We start from the raw sequence: 21,476 nt of genomic DNA on the forward strand, positions 1-21,476 counted from the left end.
CCTGGACTGCAAGAGGGCACAGGCCGGTGGGGCTGAGCCTCTCCCATCCTCTTCCCCTTCAGTGCACAAATGTCATACACTGGGCATCTAGTCTATAAATAAGATCCTTTGCTTAGCAATTGATTGATGTCTCAAGTATCCTATAAAATACAGGTTTCTCCCATTTTTTTCTTACAATTTTATTTTCTATATAGTTTCTTAATCTGGGGTTTGCTTGTTGGCGACTCATTTTTATTTTGACTAATAAAAATGGAATTTTAAACTGTAGAAGAGATCTTAGGATCTTAGTTATAAGTCTCATTTCTTAGAAGAGAAACTCAGGGTTCGGTGGCTTTTTTTTGTTTATAAAGCTAATGAAACTCAGAGATAGGATTAGAACCCAGGCTAAAATCATGGTGCTAAATTTGAAGAAGATTGTTAAAAATATTCTAAATATCCTAATTTTGAAGCTCTCCTAAACTGGGTTTTTTATCCTCTGGTAATGAGTACTTGGCATTAGAAATTTTAGCCAATTGGTTCTGCTTAATCAATAATACACTAAGGTGTATTGTAGGCAGGAGTGTTTAGGTATTGCCAGGTAGTTTAGCTCTGCTAAATCTGCATCATATGCTAAAGCTTTTCAAATATATTTAAATGGCAGTAATGTAAAATAAAAAAATCTGCCATATATATATCTCATATTATATATGTTTTTTTAAAAAAATATTATGCTATAAATATTTTAAAAACTTGTGGAAAATTTCAAACATGTTAAAATTTATAATGTGCAGTCATGTCTGTACCACTAGCAGTTAACAAATCATTGCTAGCCTTCTTTCATCTACACAACTGCTCACTTCCCATGTTACAAAGCAGTTCCCAGGCATATCATTTCAACCATAAATATTCTAGAAATAAGGACTAATAAAAGCACAGCTATAGTATATTTCACCACGTATATATTTGTGTGTATGTATAAGTACATTTACCGATATTACCATAATGCCACATATCCTGTCAGAATTGAAATGGGCTCAGTAGGGATTTAAATTACTATTTAAGTATGTATGTTTGAGGGATATAAATACAGTCTTTATTGGAATTGGTTGATACTGCAATTACCCTGTTTCCCCGAAAATAGCACATCCTCCGAAAATAAGACCTAGCGCATCGAAAGATAAGACATCCCCTGAAAATAAGACCTAGCGCAACTTTGGGAGAAAAAATTAATGTAAGGCTGTCTTATTTTCGGGGAAACAGGGTAGATCTCTCCTACTCTGTAAGTTTACCCTATGGTTTCTATATCTTGTTTTAGAGCCAATTAAAATTAAATTTTAGTTCTGCCCAGTAAATAAAGCAGTGAAATTAGTGTCAAAATTATTTTTCTTGCCGAGGCCGGTTTGGCTCAATGGATAGAGCGTCGGCTTGGGGACAGAAGGGACCCGGGTTTGATTCTGGTCAAGGGCATGTACCTTGGTTGCGGGCATATCCCCAGTAGGGGGTGTGCAAGAGGCAGCTGATCGATGACTCTCTCTCATCGATGTTTCTAGCTATCTCTCTCCCTTCCTCTCTGTAAAAAATCGATAAAATATATTTTAGAAAAAAAAATTTTTTTCTTAAGAAAGTGATGCTTATTAACAAGACACTACAGGAATGGGAAAGTGTAGCCATTTTGGGCTTCCCCTGTTCTCTCTTTATCAAAAATGCATTGTTTTGAATAGAATTATAATACACTTAAAAATTACGACCTGAGAAGAGAGCATTTCTTAAACCTTTTATTCAGGATTTTAATAGGTCTTACTAAGGGATTTTGTGGTAAATTAAAGGGATGTTCTTTTTGAAAATGTGTGTGTGTGAGTGTGTCTATGTTTGTACGTTAGGTGGCGGTGATCAATAACAGTATTCGTCATTTTCTTTTTAATTTTGGTGGGTACTACAATTTAGTATACTAATTAAATTTATTAATATGGAAAAAAATGAAGTGAATCAGTAATTATTTTAAGGCCATACTTGATCTTACAGGTTAAATTATTTCATAACTTAAAAAATTATGTAAGTTAAAGCATTGATTGGCAAATAATCTAAAATTTTCATTTTAGAGAATAAAGCTTTTCTTTTTAAAAACAGGATGAAACAAGTGAAGATGCTAACTGTCCTGCTTTGAGTGCACATGATAAAACAGAAACAAAGGTATACTAAATTTAGCCTTGGTGTACATACACAATGCAGAGGACGGAAGATGTAATAAGAATGTGTGTAGAATATTGTACTGTGTTTTATTCTATAGGTTGTTTCTAGAAGTGTCCCTTTTTAATGTTAATTTACAATGTTAATTAAATTCCTAGCGTTTGAGGCCCTTCTAGTTGCACTGTATTGTTGGGCACCTAGTAGTATAGAGTGGTGAGTGAATTATGCTACATTCCTTTAGAGAACTCAGTTCTTTACCATTAAGTAAAGAATATAAAAAGGGAAAGCAATTAATTACATTCTCAAAGGGATTGAGGATGATGGGTGGTGAGAGGAAGAGCAGTTATTGGTATCTGCAGAAGCAGTGTGAGGCTTCTGAGCGGAGCTGTAGTGTCGGAGGCCGGCTCTGGAGGGTGAGAGGCTTATGGGCATGGCACCCCGGGAAGCTCATCGCAGCTGAGGTGAGAGGATGGGGTGTTTAGAGAACTATTGCAGAAGGTGTGGTAGAACCTCAGGTTCGGGGGCTTGAAGCAGGGAAACAGGCTGGGAGAGATTGGTTGAGCCAAACCGTATTAGACTGGGAACATCATTTCCCCCTCCCCCCCCGAAAGTTGAAATATACTAAAGGCTTAACTCTGTCCTTATTATAGAAAAATTGGAAATCAACTTTTCCCAAAATTATCCAGATTCCCATGATTGATATTTTAGCAAGTATTATTTTGATGTCTTTATAGATTTGCCTGTGTATACTGCCAATGCCTTTTGCTTTTAAGTCTTTTTTCACTCTGTAAACCAAGAAAAAAAATTTAATGTCACTTTATAATCTAGAAAATGGCTGCATAGAATGCTATCTTAAAGCAGTTATAATTTTTATACAGCCAGTTTCCTATTGTTAGCAATTGTTCCTTTTAAAAGAAAGTTGCCCTTTTCTGCTGTAGTATATTGACTATAGTTAAATGGCTGCCATCATTTATGTTTATTTCATCTGGATAAATTAATTGCAGAGGAATTACTGAGGCAAATAGTATGCTTTCTTTTAAAACTTGATACATATTGCCAAGCTGTGCTATAGAAACACTGCACTTTTTCTATTTCTTACGTCCTATTTTACCCTTTGTAGTTTCAGAGGAGAAAATTGGTATTTCATTGTTCTATTACTGTATAAGTATTTTTTGTAGAAATTCAAATTTTTGTGTGTTTTTTCATTAGTGTGTACATATGTGCGTGTGTGTTACTGTTTGTGTGTGCTGCTTTGGAGGAGTTGGCTGTGATTAACCTGAGAGCCGCACTGAGCGCTGCTGACTGAGAATGGGAAGAGAACCCAGAGGAAGGAGGAATGTTCTAGAAACAGTTTTCACTTTTAATTAAAGGCGTGGGACCATTTTTGTGCTTCTTAGTAATTGTATTTAATATTGAATGGACTTTGTTTTTCACATAGCTCAGAGCTTGGGTTTACATTCTGTTAATCATTGTCTGGGCCACGTTTCATAATGTGCCTGTGCGTGTCTTTAATTATTGTTTGCTTAAAATGCCCAAATCGGAGCTGGTGGAAAGCCATGAGCTATTCTCACCATGCCTTAAAAGATGGAAGCAGGCAAATAGAAATCATGTGTACATGAAATGGGTAATAACCTGCAATAAGCTCAATAGATGGTTTTGTAATGCAGTCGCATCTTTCTCTGAATCCTTCCTGTTTTCTAATATGTCTACTCTATTAGCCACCAAACCGCATTTTGTTCTTTTATTCTTTTCTAAGACTCTCTCGCCCCTGTCTTCTTTGTCTCACAGGAACAAGTTGATACAGAGACAAGTACAACTCAATCAGAAACTGTTCAGACAGCGGCTTCTCTGTTGGCTTCTCAGGTACTAAGTGCAGAAAGCAAGGAGAGCTTTATAAATGTTGTGGAGATTAGAGTGGTATAATGAGTTAAAATGAGCGTGTACGGAAGACTGATAAAGTATCTTTGTGAAAGTTATTCTTTGTATTTATTGTAGATGAGCCCAGGATTTGGTGGGACCTTTTTTTTTTTTGGTTTGTTTTTTGGTGTGGTGTTCCCCTTACACACGTGAGAGTGCAAATCACTTAGCTCCTCGTCAGTCAGGATGCATGTTCTATAGCGGCTTTATGAGGTCAAAGCGAACTTTAAATTATGACAACTAAAATCCATTCTTTGTGGATTTCATTTTTACGAGGTTAATAGGATCTTTTATTTTTAAAATGTGTTTATGCCTCACTGTTTATTTCTGATTTTTAAGTTATTAATTTAATGTACCCCATAGTTCTTTAAAATAATTTTTGCATTTGACATAGACATTCTACTTGTGACAATCCTCCTCCTCTCCCTAACCCCTATTGATTTGTGAACTTCCATTTTGTTGGCGAAATGTTTTCTTGAATTCCCGAAATGGAATATATTTCTAAGTGTAGGTCAAACTCTGACAAAGTACATCTTTTCTGTAGCTAGAGAGTTACCCTACAAGAGAACTGAGATGGATGATGGCTACAGTTGCTGAACGATCCAGCAGCGATGTTTGCTGCTTTGTGGTTCAGAGTTATTTTAATGTGACAGCTCTAAAATGTGGTTTTGCTGGCTGTACCAGACTTCGTGATCCCCAAGGACCACTAGGGAGCCGAGTCCGATGCAATAAACAATAGAGCCTGTTCCATGCTAGCATGGGCTCCTCCCACTCACGCCGGCAGCATGGCGGAAGAGGGAACGAATTTTGCCCAGTCCAGGGGTTTTACTCCGGTGAGGTGATGTCACTGCCTCGGCTGACCCTGATTGGTGGGGTGAGGGCTAGGGATAACTCCGCCCTGCGGGGGGAGTCGGGAGCTCATCCTCGCCCCACCCTGCCCTTTCATTTCGTCTACATGTTATGTTTGCTCTTCTGGAATGTCGTTTATTTCAGAACCGTCATCTGGTAAGAAGTATTGGGTAACTAAAAGCACGTTAGCAAGTGTTGGGCTTGATGTTGAACATGGACAAACCTGTTCACCCACCTGAAACTGTCCTGCGATGGGCCGGCCGCCTTTCCGTGTCCTCTCTCCTCGGGACACTCCTAGTTCTGTCGCAATGTGACCAGTGCCCGGGGGCGGCTGCTGATTAGCTATTTTTATGAGGAAGTAGGATTTTCTTCCTGGTGAAAAAATTCCTAGAGCTATTGAGCGGATAACCACCCAGTTACAGGAGGGATTGTGTGAGGGATTATGCATCTCTATATTTGGTGATATACAGGGACTATTGGGGGTGGGAGCGATTAAAATGTGGGGCCTGTGTTTAACAAAAAATCCTTATCGTTTGAAGGTAAACTTGAAATATTTACAGATGGAAGGACAGGCTCTCTGGGATTTGCTCCGGCATAAGGGAGCTGAAGGTGGGAGGGCAGTGCACTCATTGGCTTTCATTGGCCAGTGGGTGAGGCTGCGGAATGAACGTACGGGAATTCATCATACAGTTCCTTCACTTCCGTGTATTTTTGGAATTTTCTATAATAAAACATTTAAAAGTTCATCTCTATGTTTTTGAATGTTAAAGAAAGCTTGTGATTTAATTTATTTTTAATATGAAACTTCCCTGAAGTTTAAAATAATAAAATTATTACTCAGTTGTATGGATAATTTATGGGGTCAAAAAATCCTGTTTCCTGACAAGTGCTGCTCCTGTGTCTAAGGTGAACCTGAAGCATTCCGCCACAGGGGGGAGCTGCAGTACCACCAGCACCACAGCCATAGCTCGTGTGCCTGCCCTGGCAATTACATGCCGGGCGATCTTAAAGGAGTGTGTTTATAAAAGCTGTGTTTGACATTACTTACATTTTCTGTACATTGCTAAAATGTTCCTACAAGCGTAAAAGATACAATTTCATAGTAATTCATATTTATTTATATTTCGTTTTGAAATTTTTCTTTAAATTTTTAATAGTTCTTATGCTAAGATCCCTCCATTTCTTAGGAATAAAGCACTGGGAAAGTAAATCTCTGTTAAGTTACAGCGTTGTGTTCTTTGCTTTGTCCTCAGAAAACATCCAGTACAGACCTTTCTGATATCCCTGCTCTCCCTGCAAATCCTATTCCTGTTATCAAGAATTCAATAAAACTGAGATTGAATCGGTAAAAACAACCTCAGGGGTCCATAAACAATATCTGCCAACTCAACCTGTTGTCTTCAAATGCTAAGAAAGGAGACTGGAGGGTACAAGACTAGACATGGCTGAACATGGATATAGGTTTGTGTGACCTCCCTTACTGGGCTAATCAGCACTTGATCGGAAGTCCAGGTTAGTATGTGAAGCCAGGAGTACTATTATTACTGTGTTAGCAACAGTTGCATTAACTATTTTTAAAAATTACTGCCTTTAAAAAAAAAGCAAAAAAAAAAAAAGTACAACAACCCTCAAGCTATATTTGTATCCTTAATTGACCATCTGGATTGGGTTTATGTTTGATGCATTGTTTAGAAAATTTGCGATACAAACTAGCATAAGAACTCCTTATTCTGATGATGCACTTTTATGTATTTTCGCTTTAGAAAGTAGTACTAATTTTAGGTTTCAGCCTGATGGATTTCATTTTTTCTTGAAGAATTTCCTTTCCCGTCAATCTTCAAATCGGATCCCGTTCTGCAGCGGGGCCGCTGTACTTGAGAGCAAGGCTAAGAGCGGGTCTAGGTCAGTCCCTGTGAGGCAGCTGTAACCCTTCCGAAGGACATGTCACTTCTAAGATTGGGGTTTGACATTGAAAGAATAATTAGGAAACACTTGGTTTGATGGGGTGGTGATTAAGAAATGATATATTCGTTTTATTTATAGAATTGTTCAGAGTGCAGGTAAATCAGCGATCAGCGAGAGATCTTTTTCTTTGAGCTTATTAAAGCTCGGTCTTCTTTTGCTTTTAGTCTGTGGTCTTCGAAACAGACAAAAGCATTTTGCTCCCTCCCCCTTGTTTTTCTTTTTCCCTTTCTGCTTGTATGCATAATGTTGGATTTTTTTCCACACAAAACAAAATGCCAGTATTTTCTTAAGCAGTGGTGTGGAGCCAGTGACCCCATGCCATGGGGCCCAGGACACTGAACTGTGGTCCCGTGGCCGGACCTCCAGGAGGACTAACGGAATGCCTGTGAACATGGGGTCCGCCTTGGACAGCACTCGGTCCTACAAAGGAGGGATGTTGCACACTCCACAGAACTCCGGTCTGGAGCCAAGCTGGTTTTCCGTTTCAAACATGTGGGCAAAAGGCGTTTTCTCCAAGAATTTAAAACTAATTTTTATTTTTAAATGGTTGACCAACTTTGTCAGTAAATTTTACATCTAGAAACATTTAAAAATCATTTCTAGCACTCACTTGACATCTAGTCAGCTCTCTGCCTTTTTCATTTTGTTTCACCCTGTCAGTAGATTAGGGACTCTAAAGAAGATAATTCCTCCTAATTAAGCAGCAGAACAGCCATCTTCACGACTGGGAGGGATGCTAGGTGTTGATAAACTTCTTCTTTCTTAATCTGGACGAAGCAAACCTAACCGATCTTTCCGATGAGCATGTTTTCTGAATCCTCCATTGTGCTTCGTTCTGTCACACGCATTTCCTTGTTAAACTGCAATCACTTAAACTCTCCCCTGTCCTTCTAAATTAATTTCCGAAGTTGGAGTGTAGTCTTCCCTTAGGCTCTGCATTAATTGAGGCTTTCTGTTCACCATACTTAGAACATCTGTTATAGCACCTCCTCCCGCGTCTTCACGGCACAGCCACCGGCCCTGTCCCCGCCCCCGGAGGGAAAGGGTCCCACTGCCAGGGGGAGTGGCAAGGTGGCTGTGTGTTTTGTGTAGCTTCCGAGTTAGATTGAAATTCAGGCACAGATTTAGTCTTGTCATTTGTTTACACATTGGGGGGAAAAATTCAGTTTATTCAATGTTTCCTGTAACTGCACCCAAGTTTTGCCACGCTGGGAACTTGGACCTTTTCTGTGTAGTGACTTTTTAATTCTAGTTTCATAACCTGGAGATCGGACTGTTGCTTTCGCATGATGTACGTAGTGTCTCATGACTGGAGTTTGCTTTGTTTTATAGTATCTGTACTCCTTGTATTTTTCAAGAGCTATTTTGTAAACAGATGATGTATTTCTCCATTGAAAACACAATAAAAAAAACAACAGCACAATCCTACAGTCGGCTGGTTTCTTTTGACTGACTTTGAATTCTTTTGTCTTTTCAATGAAATAATTGGTCCTACTTAAAGTTTATATAGTAGAGCTCTAAGGGAAGATCTGCAAAAGAACTTATTGTGGTTACATGCAGAAAAGATATTTCTGGTTAATTCATGCCAATAGCAGCCTCATATGAGTAGATGGCTCACACCGGCAGGGAGGAAGCCGTGAGTGTAGTTGCTGTCATCCCCTTGCAGCTGTCCCACCTCTCAGCCATCTCCAGGAATGTAGGCACTGCCCTTTTCTGTGTCGTCCATGCGCGTAGACCGAGTGCCCTCCCTGACTGCTTCCTCAGAGCTGCTGGTCTTCAAGCTGTGGTGCTGTGTGTCTCAGGCCAGCAGGTGGCACTGGTGTGTCAGTGAATGGGATCAGCCCACAGCCAGCCAGGATCCTGCGTTCCTCATTTTGTAAGCCCGAAGCCGATGCTGCTCTTCCTGAACCCCGCATGCTCAGCGTGCACATTTCCCTCGGGTTCGGAGCGAACTGTCTGTGTGTCTGTGATGACCAGCCTTGAGTGTGGTCATCTTCAGTGCTTGGAGTGGAGGGAGTGTCCTCAGGCAAAAGCCGTTATTCCGAGGGCCATGGGCTGTGCACGTGTCTTCACTCCCGAAATCCCAGTGCCTTTCCTGTGGATAAAGACGTGACCGCAGTGCGGGGTAACTGTTCCTTAAACTTGCGAGGCTGCTCAGGAAAGGAGAAAGCCCTTAACAATCACCCGTGGCTCCATGGGCCACACTCACAGGCCTGTGTTCCTCCACTGGGACACCTGCCCTGCGCTGGCGGGAGCCCCGGGCCCTGGTCCTGTGAGACAGCGGAGCAGGCGGCCAGGGCGGCCTGGGCGGCAGAGCGCACTCCCCGGCGGGAACTGGCCCCTCGGCCTCGGTAACTCCCTCGCGCCCGCCCTCGGCTTTCCCCGCGCGGCCACGCGGGATGCGCTGGAGCGTGGACGTCAGCCCGGGCCAGTCTTCACAGCCGTGTGACATGTTCCCTGTGGGTCTGAACGTTTCAAACAATTGCATCCGTGGGTTGAAATACAATCACAGGTTGGAGGGAGGAACCATTGGCCGTGAGTCCTGACAGTGGTGGGTTCGTCCTGGTCACACGCCACCTCTTCACGCCGCAGCTCCACGCTCAGGACCATTCTAGGATTTTATTCAGTGTTTTAACCTCCTACAAGTCTGTGTGCAGCCTGCTTTTTAAAAACCTAGGTCTTTTAATATGTTGAACCTTTCAGAACCATTTCCTTAATTTGTAAGATGCTATTTTTGATCCAACATTTCAATCTGAAAAGAGGCATTTTGAGTAACTGGAAATTTTGGCCGAAGCCGGTGTGGCTCAGTGGATAGAGCATTGGCCTGCAGACTGAGGGGTCCCGGGTCAGGGGCATGTACAGTGGTTGCGGGCACATCCCCGGTGCAGCTGATCGATGATTCTCTCTCATCGATGTTTCTAACTCAATTTCTCTCCCTTCCTCTCTTGTAAAAAATCAATAAAATATATATTTTTTAAAAAGAATAACTGGAAATTTTGATTTCATGGGTTTCTTATGGCTCATTCCATTCATTTATCTCAGTCTTATACATTTTCTCATAATGTCGTTTCGTCCTAAAACCATTACGTTTATTTTTGGTGTAATACAATGCTTGCTCCAAGAGGACTTACATCAATGCAGCCTGATCGGTGGTTTCCAGGGAGCAAGCTGTGCCCCTGCCACCCCCATGCACACGCACGGGTGAGGAACGGGTTCTCCCCAACTTCAGACCTGACGCAGGGGCTGCATCTTAAAATAACACGGAACGTCCCAGCTCTGCTCGCCGCCGGTGGATGCTGTCTTGGCATCACACCCTTCTCACCAGCTCTCACGCCGCGTGGCGCCTGGAGCGCCGCGGTTTGCAGAAATCTGGCCGAGGAGCGGCCTTGTTTGCGCTCTGCCGGCAGCGGCTGTTAATGAAGAGATGGATGGGGGAGTTGTCAGAGAGAGACAGTTGGGCAGAGCCGCCCCCTGTGAGTGACAGAGGGCACCATCCGCCTTCACAGCCAGGACGCCGCCCACCCCCGCGGGGAGCCCCCGTGCCAGGCCCGAGAGGAGCCCCGCCCCCTTAGCCGCCCTGGCTCCAGTTCAGGCCGGTTTCACAGTCCGTCCTACCCCAAGTTCACGGGCGCTCAGGACAAGGGGGTGCACAAGTGACACGCTTCCCAATAGAAACATGCTTTGCACATTTTATAAAAAGGCCTTTTGTTGATTTCAGAAAGAAGAACATCAATGACGAGAGGGAGTTGTTGACCAGCTGCCGCCTGCATGTCCCCTCCAGGGGATCAAGCCCACAACCCAGGCACGTGCCTGTGACTAGACTCGAACCCGGGACCCTTCAGTCCGCAGGCTGATGCTCTATCCACTGTGCACAGTCTTGAAAGCACTCATCGTCCCTCCTAATTTGGGTTAGTGAAGTTACACCTTATTTAGAAAGGATGACTCCGGTTTTTAGAGGAAGCTTGTTTTTAGGTGGTACTTGTGGAATCAGGGTATTCACGTTTCCTTTAAAAATTCCTTCCACACAGCAGCCTCCTCAGAGGCCTCAGGGGTCCCACCTGCCCGCCTGGAGCCCCGGCCGCAGGGAGCCCCCGGATGTTAAGTGTCCGGCCCCGCCTGTGACCGCGCGCCGCCTCTGCACCAGGACCGCGGTCCGGGAGCTGTGCTGGTCTGTGCCCTGTGCTCCCGAGGGCCGCCCTCCCCCTCCCAGGAGTGTGCGGGGCCGCCCGGCAGTATGGGAATGACTGCCCTGCCAGGGGGCTGGAAACCCAGTTCAGGATTTAGCCCGACACCCGCCCTCTGTGCGCAGTGGGATTCCAGGGAGCACAGGCGCCTCCTGGGGAGGTTCGTTCAGGAAATGCCCCCTGAGCCTCCGAGCAGGCGCTGGGAGCTGCCCTGGGGGGCAGGGGAGGCGGGCTGAGCATCCGCAGAGGGCGGGGCGTGGGCACTGGTGACGTCACCTGGCTGCTGTGACAGCTCCAGTGGTGGGACCTGGGGGTTCCACAGCCCAGGCCTTCCCATTTGGAGACGTGGGTTCTTGCAACAGTGGGGGAGCCCTGATATTCGGGGGGGAGCTTTGGGTGTCAGTGGGGGTGCCCTGGGTGTTCAAGGGGGAGCCCTGTTATTGGGGGGGGCGGGGGAGGCTGGGTGTCAGGGGGCGCCCTGGGTGTTCAAGGGGGAGCCCTGTTATGGGGGGGGGAGGCTGGGTGTCCGTGGGGAGCCCTGGGTGTTCACCGTGAGCAAGGCGTGGTTCAAGCCCTCAGTGCGGACGGACCTCCGGGGGGAGAAAGAGGACAAGTGACACGGAGGCCGCTCTGCCCAGGCTGCCCTGGCCCTGCCCTCAGGCCTCCTCCTGCGCTCGGCTCGCGCTCAGGGTCAGCGCCCCCCACGCTGGGAGGGGGAGCCCCTCGCCTCTCCTGCCCATGCTCAGAGCCCCTCATTCCAGATCGGTGTCCAGCCCTGCTGCTTCCCCATCCACACCCTCCCCGCACTGAGCTCCCGCGGTCCATCCACACCCTCCCCGCACTGAGCTCCCGCGGTCCATCCACACCCTCCCCGCACTGAGCTCCCGTCCGTGCCCGCGCCTCCCCACCGGGTGTGTGGAGACCAGGTGCCCTCCCTGTGGGGGAAGCAGACTGGCCCCCCATGCTGCGTGACCCCACCTGCTTGGACGCCCATGGCGGCCCCATGCCCACCCCACAAACCCCCCGGTTCTGGCAAAGAGCCCGGCTTCGGTGAGCTGAGCGCGGGCTCCCTGGTTCTCCCCAGCGATGCCGCCGCTTCCTGTCTGCCCCTCCCCGGGGGCAGGGGGCCCGGGCCACCGCGGCCCAGGCCCTGGAACACAAGCCCTTTGGCTGGAGGGACGAGACGCCACGGAGCCGGGGGGCCGTGTGTGCCCTTTGCTTTCCGACATGTGGAGGCACGACCCGGCCCTCAGGGTGGGGCCCGCAGCCCTGCAGCCCCCCAGAAAGCCTTCCAGTCCCGATGCCCTCCCCGTGGGCTCAGCCCGGCTCCCTGAGTGTTTACACGTCGTCATTGCATCAGCGCCAGCGCCACGCTCCCCGTGCCCACTGGCCATGCGGCCCCTCCTGGCCCCTGGCCTCCGCCCGCCGCCCAGGCCCGGCCCCCGGCCCCCGGCCCCGCTGCTCAGAGAAGTAGGGGCGATCTCACTCAGTGCCCCAGTCCTGGAGGCCAGGTGCGGGGGGTTGGGGGGGTGTGGAGCTGGGGTTTGACGACAGGGCCCTCTAGTCTCGAGCGTTTGGCCGTTGGAACGTGGGTGGGAGACTCGGGAGGAAGCAGGGTGTGGCCAGGCTGTCCCCGCTGCAGCCTGTCCCTCCCTCCCTTCCCTGCGGGAGGCCCGTGGATGGTGACCTGTGACCTGTGACCTGTGACCTGTGACCTCCTCCGCAGGGAGCCTCAGAGTGGATGGAGGCGGCGGGGCCTGGCCTGCATGCCTGCGGGAGGGGACGGATGGGCTAGTGCTCAGGAGCCTTTGCAGGAGGAGGCAGGGGAGGGGGCCCTGGGCCTCATACCTCCGCCCTCCTCCTCCTTTCCCTTCCCCCTCCCCTCTCTCTCCTTCCCCCTCCCCCCTCTCCACTCTCCCCTCTCCCTTCCCCACCTGCTTTCTTAGGTTCAACCTTGCACAACCCGGGCTCCAAACCCAAGCCCCTGGGCCGAGGTCCCTCAGCCACTGACAGGCTTCCTCAGCCCGGAGACTCCTCCCCCGCTCCGCGCTGCCCTCCGGTGCTGGCTGGCCGTCACTCCTGCAGGCTGGAGCGGGCGTCACCCCGAGACGAGCCTCGGCGCCCGCACGCTGTGGCCGCCTCGGGGAGCCGGGCTCTGGAAAGCCGGGCCGTGCCCTGATCCGCGTCTGCAGCCTCAGCCTGCGGTGTATGCAGAGGCCTGTCCGTGTGGCCGGAATGAGGGGTGGCGGGTCCTGCTCCGGGGAGCCTGAGGTTCGGGGGTGCCAGCTAACGCTCCGTCACCACCGGAGGCGTCAGGCCGGGTGCCAAACCCTTCAACTGTCTCGTGGTGTTGCTAACCAAGCAGGTGCTGCGGCTCCCGTTGTGTGGATGATGACGGGGAGTCGGGGGGGGGGGGGGGGGCGGGGGGGAGGGAGGACATGGGGGCACGGGGCAGTTCAGTACTCGTCGGAGTCCCACACCCCGCAGGTGATGGAGCCAGCAGCTCTGTGGGCACATGTGGGGCGACGGGGCAGGTGGAGGGGCACCTGAGCACATCCTGGCGCCGGTGGCATCTCGTGCAGTTCTCACAGCGGCCCTGGGCGTCGCATGGCTGCTCAGGACCTAAGGTTTCAGAGGAATCGGTGATGTGTTCAAGGGCCTGGCCAGTTTGGCTCAGTGGATAGAGCATTGGCCTGCAGACTGAAGGGTCCCAGGTTCCATTCCGGTCAAGGGCTTGTACCTTGGTTGCGGGCACATTCCTGGTGCGGGGAGTGCAGGAGGCAGCTGGTCGATTTTCTCTCATCCATGTTTCTAACTCTATCCCTCTCCTTTCCTCTCTATAAGAAATCAATAAAATATATATTTTTTAAAAAGGGCCCGGCCCGGCAGCAGTCGGGATGCGAGCTGCTGACCATTCCTGCGCAGATGGACCCAGAATCCAGGGGCCGCTCCGGGCGGTGCTGGCCTCCCGGGGCCTCTCTGCCTTCGGGGAGCGGACTGGGGTGAGAGTCCTCGCTGCTATTTACCGCGTAAACCTGCCGGGAGCCCGGCCTCCGGGTCCCACCGCTCTCCTGGTCACTGCCAGACCCTCCCCGGGACCAGGGCCCGTTGCCGGTGACCCTCAGCCCGGGTGTCACCATCAGCCGCCGGGCAGGTTTTGTGGATAAAACGCCGGGGCCAAAAGCCCAAGGGCAGCCACACGCGGGTGAGCGCAGGCCCCGGGGCCGGCGAAGGAGACCCAGCTGTCACCCGGCTGCTGTCCAAAGCCCCATCCCGGCCTGCGGCTCATTTCATAAAAACGGGAAATGAGCCCTAGCCAGTTCGGCTCAGTGGCTAGAGTATCGGCCAGCAGACTGAAGGGTCCCAGGTTCTATTCGGGTCAAGGGCAGGAACCTCGGTTACAGATTCCCCGAACGGGGTTGGGGTGAGTGCAGGAGGCAACCAATCCATGTCTCTCTCACATAGATGTGTCCCTCTCCGTTTCACCCTCCCTCGCTCTCTCTAAAAATCACTGGGAGCCGAAACCGGTGTGGCTCAGTGGATAGAGCGTCGGCCTGCGGACTCAGGGATCCCGGGTTCGATTCCGGTCAAGGGTCCATGTACCTTGGTTGGGGGCACATCCCCAGTGGGGAGTGTGCAGGAGGCAGCTGGTCGATGTTTCTCTCTCATTGATGTTTCTAACGTTCTATTCCTTTCCCTTCCTCTCTGTAAAAAAATCAATAAAATATATATTTAAAAAATAAATAAATAAAAATCACTGGGAAAGTATTTCCACTCGAGGACTAACAGCAACGAGAACCAAAGGAACAAGGTGTTGCTGCCCGGTTCCCATGGGTGCTGGAGCCTCCGGGGAGAGCCAGCCTGGCGCACAGGAGCCCGCCCGTCCTGCATCCTCCTGAGGGGTGGGCTCGGGCCCGTTCAGATCAGCACACGGGGCGCTAAGACGGTGCGGGGCCTGGGAGAGGGCAGGGTCCAGGTGAGAAGTGAGAGACTCGTTATCCGGGTGCCTGGCTGCTCACACCAGCCTCCGGGGAACTCGCCCCGAGTCTGCCCACAGTGCGTGCAGGCGGCTCCAGGCTCTGGGGGGCGCCGCCCGCCGCTGGATGGCACCGGCTGTGCCCTGTCCTGCTCAGGTGCCTGGCCAGGCTCCTGGTGGCTTCCCGTCCTGACTTACAGTCTGTCTCACAGCCCAGCCCTGACCCCAGCGGCCTCTGACTTTCTGTCCGCAGGTGCGCTGGCCCGGCCCCGGATCCCCACCGGGCGGACGGCTGGGAAGTGGCCTCAAGAGGCGCCTGACCAGCCCGGTGCTGGTGTGGATGGGAGGTGCCCAGCGTGGGGGGGCGGGGGTTTCAGTGTAGGGAGCTCATTGATTGGCTGATGGTGCCAGGGGCGGGAGGAGGGCAGCCCTGGCCTCAGGTGACTCAGATCCAAACGTTTAATTTATTATTGTTTCCAGAGAGAAAGGCAGAGGGAGAGGGAGCTAGAAACATCCACAGTGAGAGATAACCAGTGATCGGCTGCCTCCTGCACGCCCCGCACTGGGGACTCAGCCCAGAACTGGGCCTGTGCCCTGACCGGAATCGAACCCTGACCTCCTGTTGCCTAAGTCGATGCTCAGCCCCTGAGCCTCGCGCACACTTTGAACCCTCACGTCAGAGCCTCCTATGCTTCCCCCTTTACAGGCAGGCGAGGTCTCTCCACCTCGTCTCCCCGGAGACCCTCAGGGAGGGGACTGGGGGGTGGGGAGCCAGAGCCTCCTGCTCCCCCTCCCCCGCTCCTGGGGCCCCAACCCCAAGGCTGGGCCGCACTGACTGCTCGGGGCGGGTTCGAGGGCAACAGGCTCCCAGCCCCGTGCCCGCTGCGCGTGCGGTGACGCTTGCTGAGCGCTCGGAGGAGCAGCGGCCTCTGTGCTCCCAGCACTGTGTGTGTGCTCCCAGCACTGTGTGTGTGCTCCCAGCACTGTGTGTGTGCTCCCAGCAGTGTGTGTGCTCCCAGCAGTGTGTGTGCTCCCAGCACTGTGTGTGCTCCCAGCACTGTGTGCTCCCAGCAGTGTGTGTGCTCCCAGCACTGTGTGTGTGCTCCCAGCAGTGTGTGTGCTCCCAGCAGTGTGTGTGCTCCCAGCAGTGTGTGCTCCCAGCAGTGTGTGTGCTCCCAGCACTGTGTGTGTGCTCCCAGCACTGTGTGTGCTCCCAGCACTGTGTGTGCTCCCAGCACTGTGTGTGCTCCCAGCACTGTGTGTGCTCCCAGCAGTGTGTGTGTGCTCCCAGCACTGTGTGTGCTCCCAGCACTGTGTGTGCTCCCAGCACTGTGTGTGCTCCCAGCACTGTGTGTGCTCCCAGCAGTGTGTGTGTGCTCCCAGCACTGTGTGTGCTCCCAGCACTGTGTGTGCATCCCGAGGGCAGGCCCTCCGCTGCCCTCCACACCGCTCCCCCGAGCGGGACTTGCACGTGACCTGGACGTGAGGACCTTCCCCGGAGCCCCAGGATCTTTCCTCACCTTCATGAGCAAATAGAATTAAACGGGGTGTGTCCGTCTGGGACCCAAACACACGGCCCGGCTGTGTCCCAGCCGAGCACTCTCCTGGGGGCCTCCGGGTTCCCGCCACCGTGAGGCCGGCGGCCGGGGGCCTCCTGGCTCGGGCCCCTAAGTCCCCTCTGAGGACTCTTCCCCGGAAGCTGTGGTGGACGAGGACTTGGTCTCCCCGCCGGGGCCCGGCTGCTCTCCAGCCCCGCTCTGGCCGGCCAGCACCCCCCCTCCCGCACCCCCTGCGTGCCCACCCTCCATCTCTTTGTTTGGATCCCAGAAGGAAGGTTCCCTTCCGCTCCCCCCACTCCCCCCTTCCTTTCCAGGAGAGAGCCCTGCTGACCACAGAGAAGGCCTTTTATTTTTGCCTCTTTTACATGTTAGCACCTGGTTCCTAGGTGGCTCAGTGGTTGAGCACCTACCTAGGAACCAGGAGGTCAGGGTTCGATTCCCAGTCGGGGCACAGGCCCGGGTTGTGGGCTCGATCCCCAGTGAGGAGTGTGCAGGAGGCAGCCCATCAATGATTCACTCTCATCACTGATGTTTCTCTCTCTCTCTCTCTCTCTCTCTCTCTCTCTCTCTCTCTCTCTCTCTCTCTCCTTGCCTCTCTGAAATCAATAAGACATATGGTAAAAAGAAAGTAAAGTGGAACTCTTTTTGTTTTTTAAAAATATATTTTATTGATCTTTTACAGAGAGGAAGGGAGAGAGATAGAGAGCTGGAAACATCGATGAGAGAGAGACATCGATCAGCTGCCTCCTGCACACCCCCCACTGGGGATGTGCCCGAAACCAATGTACATGCCCTTGACCGGAATCGAACCTGGAACCCTTCAGTCCGCAGACCGACGCTCTATCCACTGAGCCAAACTAGTTTCGGCGAAGTGGAACTCTGGATAGAGGAGGTTAGAAGGGCAGGTGCGGGTGCCCCGCAGCCGTGGGGATAGAGGTGAGGGCTGAGGGCAGGTGTGTCGGAGGCAGGCCATGGCTGCAGGAGCACGGGGCTCTGCATCCGCACCCCTCCCCCCCGCCCCGCCCTGCCCGCCCCGCGCCACCCAGCAGGGGCAGAGGAAACAGCCCTGCAGAGGCTCTGGGTCCGAGGAGCTGGCAGGGCAAGGCCGGCGGCCTGAGGGTCGGGGCCTGGGGCCTGGAGCCAGGAGCAGAGGGGCAGGGCCTCCGGGACCCGGACCGGGGCTTGTCTGTGGGCCTCCTCTCGGGGCCCCGCTGCCATGCGGAGGGTGGGCTTCCGGGTCTAGGACACCGTCCCGGAGACCCCCAGAGGCCGCCCGGCATCCGGCCAGGCCACTCGCCAGAGCTGCTGTGCCCAGTGGCCGGCCACTCCCCAGGAAGCAGAGACACGGGGGAGAGGAACGCCGCCCAGGGAGGCCGCCCAGGGAGCGCGGTGCACATCCCACGTTCCCACTCGTGCTTCCTGTCCCCCGCGGAGGAGCGTGGCCGGGCGGGAGCAGGTTGCACCGTACGCTGCACACAGCTGGGCGGGGGCTGCCGCCGTGGCTGTGGCTGTGGCTGCCGTGGAGGGCCCCGTGGGAGGGAGGCCCTGGACCCCGCGTGGGAGGGCGAGGAGGTGGGCCGTCTGTCTGTCCGTCGGGGCGGGGCCGGCTCGGTCCTGCGGGGCGGGGGCGCTCGGTGGGCACCCTGCCCTCCCCTCCCGCCCTGCACAGGCCCCGCAGCCCCGGTGCCCCCTCCCTCCCCGAGGATGGCAGGGTGAGCTCGGGGCTCCACGGGGCCTCCTGGTGGTGGCTTCCCCGTGTATACTGAGAGATAAGGAGTTCATTTAGGGATTAGGCCGCTGCTTGTCTATGCATCATTAGGCCGCGTCTGCTCCGGAGCTGGCAGTCAGCAGAACATCGAGAGGAGGCAGAAAGGACTCTGGGCACCGGCTCCCTTCCGCCACTCCGGGTCCAGCCGCCACCGTGGGAGTGGGTGCCGGGAGAGAGCGGGCGCCCGGGAGGGAGCGGGTGCCGGGAGAGAGCGGGCGCCCGGGAGGGAGCGGGCGCCCGGCAGGGAGTGGGTGCCGGGAGGGAGCGGGCGCCCGGGAGGCAGTGGGCCCGGGCCACAGAACCAGCCTCGGGCCTGGCACAGAGTCCGCAGAGAAGCCACTGGGCTCTGGCCTCTGACCCCAAGCCAGCACAGGGTGTGTATGTGGGGGGAGGCGGGGAGAGGGAGACGGGGAGGAGGGGAGGAGGGTGGGGAAGAGTCCGGTGTGGCCATTGGGAGGGTGCTTGGGGCTGGGAGAGCGAGGCCAGGCAGCCCTGACACCCGCTGTGATCGGAGCTGGAGACCAGACGAGGTGCCACCTGTCAGGCTGGCCTGGGCCCAGCCCTCCCCTCTGTGGCCCTCAGCCTCCCCCTCTGGGACAGGAGGGTGCTGTCACCTTGCGAGGGGCTCACCTGGCCCAGAGGAGGTGGACACAGGGGCTCCGGCTCCCCTGTCCCCAGCCCCGCGTGTGGGGCCAGGCGGTCCCCTCTGCACGGAGGGCTGTGTGAGGGCGGGGGCAGCTGGCCGGCTGGGTCCTTGGTTCTGGAGGCTCAGAGGGGGCGAGGCCTCGGGCTCCGGCTCAGGGACACGAGACCGGAGTCCCCTCTGCCTCCCCGGGGACCCCGGCCAGCCTCCCCATCCGGCCAGAGGGCGGTGGTCATGTGCTGGCCTGAGATCCCCTCCCGGGTGGCTGTCCTGCAGGGTGGCGTGTGACATGTGACATCTGGTATGTAGCGTGTGGCCTGTGGCGGGTTAAACTGCATGTGTCACTGTTAGCCCTGCAACGGGCCTCAGCTGGCCGGTCCCGGGGAGACCCACAGAGAAATCTGTGGGCTCCTGGCCCAAGGGCTCAGCGACCTGGCTCTCCCTCTTCTCCTGCCACCCCCCGGCCACGGCCCCGGATGAAGGAGAGGCAGCCCTGGTCTGCGCGGCCCAGCCCGCAAGAGCACCGAGTCCCCACGGCACCCAACCAGCCTCCTGGGCGCCTACAATTAGGAGAAAGATGCAAAACAGGCGTTTGTGGGGTTGCACGTAACCCTGGTGGCCTCCCTGGAGGAGGGGGTGCGGCGGGACTGGTCGGAGGAGAGGCAGAAAGGAGGGTTTGAGACGGGGGTTCCCATTGCCACTCAGGAGCCGGGGCCGGACACAGTGCTCCCCGCGCCCGGCCACCCCGGAGGCCTGGGGACGCAGAGGGGCGTCCAGAGGGGGAGACCGAGCACCTGAGACCGAGCGTTTCCTTCCGGGCCACAGCGAGGGCGGAGAGACCAGAAAGCGGGGTGTTCCCACCGGTACCTGGGCCAGCGGGTGGCCCTGCCCCTCGCCCACACCACCAGTTCCGTGGTTCGGGATGATGGGGCCCCGTCTCAGTCTGTTTATCAGAAGTGACCCGCCCGGATGCTGACTTTCCTGGGAATTTGTCCCAGAAACCACAGCCCCTGTCCGCTGTCCTGCACTGGCCAGGCCCTGCCAGCCACCGCTGGGCACTCAGGTGAGCGGACCCCGCCCTGGCCTCATTGTGGGGGCAATTGAGCCCCAACATACCCCCCCTTTTTTTTTCTGTCCTTTTGACTGCATTTCATTCCGGCCAGAGACGCCTCCTGGCCACAGAGGTTTCTCTGGAACTGGCTTTTTTTTGGGGGGGGTGCACTTATCTGGGAGCAGCTGATGGAGAAGGGGCTGCAGGGCTCCCCGCCCTTCACTCCTGTTTAAAGAGAACACAGGGACAAGGGCACACGTGTGTGTGTGTGTGTGTGTGTGTGTGGCAAGGGCACGGCACATTTCCAGGCCTTAAAAAAAAAGAAGAAAAATAAGCTTGTGAATAAGAACGGTCCATGCACGGTGTCCGCAGGGCAAATGCAAAGCCCGTTTCAGATGCAGACGCGGGGATTCCCAGGAAGAGAGGGTGCCGGGCCTCCACGCGGGACCTCGCATATTGATGAGTGCGAGGCACCGGGCTCCCCACACGGGGTGGCCTCCCCAGCACCCGTCCCTCGCATCGGAGGGAAGAAGGACGAGAGGGAGAGGAGGAGGCGGAGGCCAAACCCCAGGACCAGCGCCTGGGCCTGCGACCTTGGGGTCCGACAGTGCTGGGGGACCCAGAGGGAAAAGGCTCCACCCAGCCAGCCCCCTCAGGGTCTCTTCAGTGCCAGCTCAGACGCACACACACCGCGGCCCATGGGCCTCCGTGGCACTGACATTTACCCGGGAATGGCCACACCGCGCAGCCGGGCGGCCCCTCTTCAGGTGTGCATCTGAATAGGAATCGCTGAATGAGTGTTTTTATAATTGATCCCCCGAGAACCGAGCGTCTAGTGCTGCAGAACTGACGTTTTCCCATTGCTGGGTTTTTCTCCCCGCCCCCCCCCCCACACCCCCAAATTGCCACTCTGCAAAATGAGGATTTCGTACAGTTTTGATTCGAGAATTAACCCCCCACGTGCCAGACTCCGGGAGGGTGGCATCAGCTCCCGCACCAGCCCGAGCACATCGGGGCGGGGGGTCCTGGCCGCGGGAGGAGACGCCCTGGCTCCGGCCGGAGGAGGGTCAGCGGGGGCCACGGAGGCGGGCAGAGCAGCCCCCGCAGGCGCCCCTGCTCCCGGCTCTGACTTTCTCCTTTGCGCTCAGTGGGTTAAGCCTCGGACTGGCCAGAAGCCCCGCGGGTCAGCACTGGCTTCGCTGGGTCGGCGGATGGGTGCCGGGAGGGCGTCGTGGAGAAGCCGGCCTCGCTAGGACCGTGGTCGGCAAACTGCGGCTCGCAAGCCACATGCGAGCCCCTGGAGTGTGGCTCTTCCACAAAATACCAAGGCCTGGGCCAGTCTATGTTGAAGAAGTGGCGTGAGAAGTTTTTAAAAAATGTGGCTCTCCAAAGAAATGT

The 21,476-nt window shown here is 53.8% G+C and overlaps 1 protein-coding gene across 5 annotated transcripts in view; it reads left to right on the forward strand.

The window, feature by feature from the left end:
- The window catches only part of PAPOLA (poly(A) polymerase alpha), a 53,781-nt gene extending 47,224 nt beyond the window's left edge, over nt 1–6,557 (forward strand). For 3 of the 5 annotated variants that reach the window (XM_084883335.1, XM_084883336.1, XM_084883338.1), the window contains exons 20-22: nt 2,107–2,169; nt 3,955–4,029; nt 6,186–6,557. In XM_084883335.1, coding sequence (XP_084739461.1) covers nt 2,107–2,169; nt 3,955–4,029; nt 6,186–6,281 — 234 coding nt within the window. In that variant the 3' untranslated portion in view covers nt 6,282–6,557. The remainder of the gene's footprint in view (nt 1–2,106; nt 2,170–3,954; nt 4,030–6,185) is intronic. The other 2 variants (XM_084883337.1, XM_084883339.1) reach the window with 1 other exon arrangement.
- The last annotated feature ends 14,919 nt before the right edge of the window (nt 6,558–21,476 follow it).

Source organism: Pipistrellus hanaki (assembly GCF_964339955.1).
Source record: "Pipistrellus hanaki genome assembly, chromosome: 1".
NCBI classification, from domain to species: Eukaryota; Metazoa; Chordata; class Mammalia; order Chiroptera; family Vespertilionidae; genus Pipistrellus; species Pipistrellus hanaki.